We start from the raw sequence: 2359 nt of genomic DNA, 5'->3' as shown, positions 1-2359 counted from the left end.
TGTTACTTTACTAGTTACTTGAAAAAGTAATCTGATTATGTAACTAGCATTACTTGTAATGTGTTACCCCCAACACTGGAGAATATGTATTAATAGGTTTTAAGAAAACTATGATTACGTATATTCATAAATTATTAATTTACTCACTATAGACAGTGACATTGAAACCACTGCATTTGAAATGTTTACTGTTGATCTGTAGTTTATAGATTCCAGAGATTGTTTTGTTGGTGTTTGTGATGTCGAGATCTCCAGTTTGACTGTCAAGCAGGAGTCTGTCAATGGACCTCCCACTATCATAGCCAAATAGGTAGACATGTTTATTAAGAATTTCAGCAATGAGTCTCTCTCGAGGTCCAAACATCCACAGGATTTGATCTTCCATCTGTAAGTCTGTAAAATTACTGTCCAGAGTGACAGCATCTCCCTCCATCACCAACACCTGTGCCTGTGTTGTAGCTGTTTCAGCAATAAAACATCACAGGACAATAAACAGCATAATAAATATTTATCTCAGTGGTGGAATGAGGAGTAACATTCTGATTGCATTCTGATAGATTTGTGAGAATTAAGTAAACCATTTATCTTTAAATGGTAAATGCTTTTACTGTAAAACACCAGGAAACAAACTGGTGAACTCAGTGAAATAAAATGTCTGACAGAATTCAGATGAAGTCGGTAAATAAATGCCACATACGTGAACATGTCTGACAGAGTTGCGTGATGTTGAGACGTGTAATCTGGCTGCTGATGTGATTGTTGAACACACAGCTGTAGTTGTTTTTATCCTTATTTTCCACCTCCAGACATAGAACGGGATCGATGTTAATATCAGAAACTTTAGTCATGGAGAATAAACTGCTTCCGTTATACAAGGTTAGAGTTGCATTTGGAACGTTCTTCGCTGAACACACCAACACACACTTTGTCCTTAATGATCCTTCTGTACATGGTCGATACTTTCTGATAATTTCAGGAGTTGGGAGCTGGAAATGATTAGAGAATGTTAAAAAAAAATAAGTACAGAAACTTTCAATTAGTATATGTTAAAGAATATTATACAGCATGAGTGTTGAGATATCCCTCCATCACTGAATCGGTCCTCATTTCATCTAAAGCACCTGAAACAGACCAGAACAATTTACAAAACGGTACCAAAGAAATCACAACACAGAAAAACATTCGTAAGTAAAACAGTTAGCCTACCACAAAGCCATAAAAAGAGCAAAAGAAATTGGTGCTCCATGTTTACAGGCCTGTAAACAAGAGATACAACAAATCAATTCTCTCAGATAGGTCTAAATTTGGAAACAGAAATCCAGATTTTGTTGTTGTTGAAATACAAAAAGTATTATTCGTTAAGTGATAGTGATGTACCGGGTTTTCTCAATAATCGGGGTTAGTGCGCCTAATCCTGCTTTTCAACAGCCCATCTATAACAAAAAACACTATTTTATTGAAATGAAAGTGAAAAATAGTCACGAGTCATATGCCAGTAAGGGATCCGATACAACCGCAAAATCTCAACCAAAATCATGAAGTTATAGCTACTATATATTTTACTTGATATATTAGTAGTGTGTGTAAATTATAAGCGCATTAGAGAATGAATCGTGTCAAAATATGCCCTGGGCAGGGTTATTATTACCGGAAACCAAAGTGGTTTCATGCATCCAAATAATAATAATTATTATTAAATAAGAAATTGTTACAAATGTGAACATTAAGACCTTAAAAGTGCTTATGATAAAGATATTTAAATCCCTTTAAACTATTGACACTACAATATTTGGCATTAGAAATAAAAAGGAAATTGACTCTGGGCACACAAAGTAGGCTACAGACAATAAATAGGGTATATTAGAAAAATATATACAGTTTCCAGATAATTGGCTAATATGTTGCAACTCTACTGCATTAGAAATAGTTCTTGTCTCACGGTTTGTATAAATGTACTGTGCAGTGCATCTAACCTGAAGGTAGGGGGCAGAATAGCTTGCAAGCAGAGTTGGTTTGTGTTTGAATGCTAGATCACAAGAGACTTGAACAGAAAAGTATTCATGTTTATTAATATTTATATTATTAATGTATTAATATTTTTTGATGTTGTGCCAAGTATGCTATCATATTTTTAACACAGCTCATTTATTTACTTTATTTGACAGAAATCATGGCATCAGCCTACAATACAACAATAAATAAACAGTTCGGTTGGATCCTACATTCAAATCTTAACACTTGAGTAGTGTGAACGTCTGCAACAAATTCCTGTAAGAAAACAGATTCAGAATAAAATTAATAAATAAAAAAGATCTAGTAGGTTCATACAAACACAAGTGTAGAAGTGAGAGACTAATAT

At 34.0% G+C, this 2359-nt stretch overlaps 1 protein-coding gene across 1 annotated transcript in view; it reads right to left on the bottom strand.

Annotated features, from left to right (window-relative positions):
* LOC107573563 (titin-like) overlaps positions 1-1420 on the bottom strand; it is a 9192-nt gene extending 7772 nt beyond the window's left edge. Inside the window, exons 1-5 of the mRNA XM_016259991.1 lie at positions 1378-1420; positions 1207-1256; positions 1063-1121; positions 698-986; positions 190-459 (exon numbers count right to left, since the gene is read on the bottom strand). Coding sequence (XP_016115477.1) covers positions 190-459; positions 698-986; positions 1063-1121; positions 1207-1246 — 658 coding nt within the window. The 5' untranslated portion in view covers positions 1247-1256; positions 1378-1420. The remainder of the gene's footprint in view (positions 1-189; positions 460-697; positions 987-1062; positions 1122-1206; positions 1257-1377) is intronic.
* Positions 1421-2359: the final 939 nt, after the last annotated feature.

The sequence above is a fragment of the Sinocyclocheilus grahami genome, unplaced genomic scaffold, assembly GCF_001515645.1.
Source record: "Sinocyclocheilus grahami isolate Dianchi unplaced genomic scaffold, SAMN03320097.WGS_v1.1 scaffold1977.1, whole genome shotgun sequence".
Taxonomy (NCBI): Eukaryota; Metazoa; Chordata; class Actinopteri; order Cypriniformes; family Cyprinidae; genus Sinocyclocheilus; species Sinocyclocheilus grahami.
Note: the sequence above shows the minus strand (reverse complement) of the source record. Positions and strands in the feature narration are given on the sequence as shown.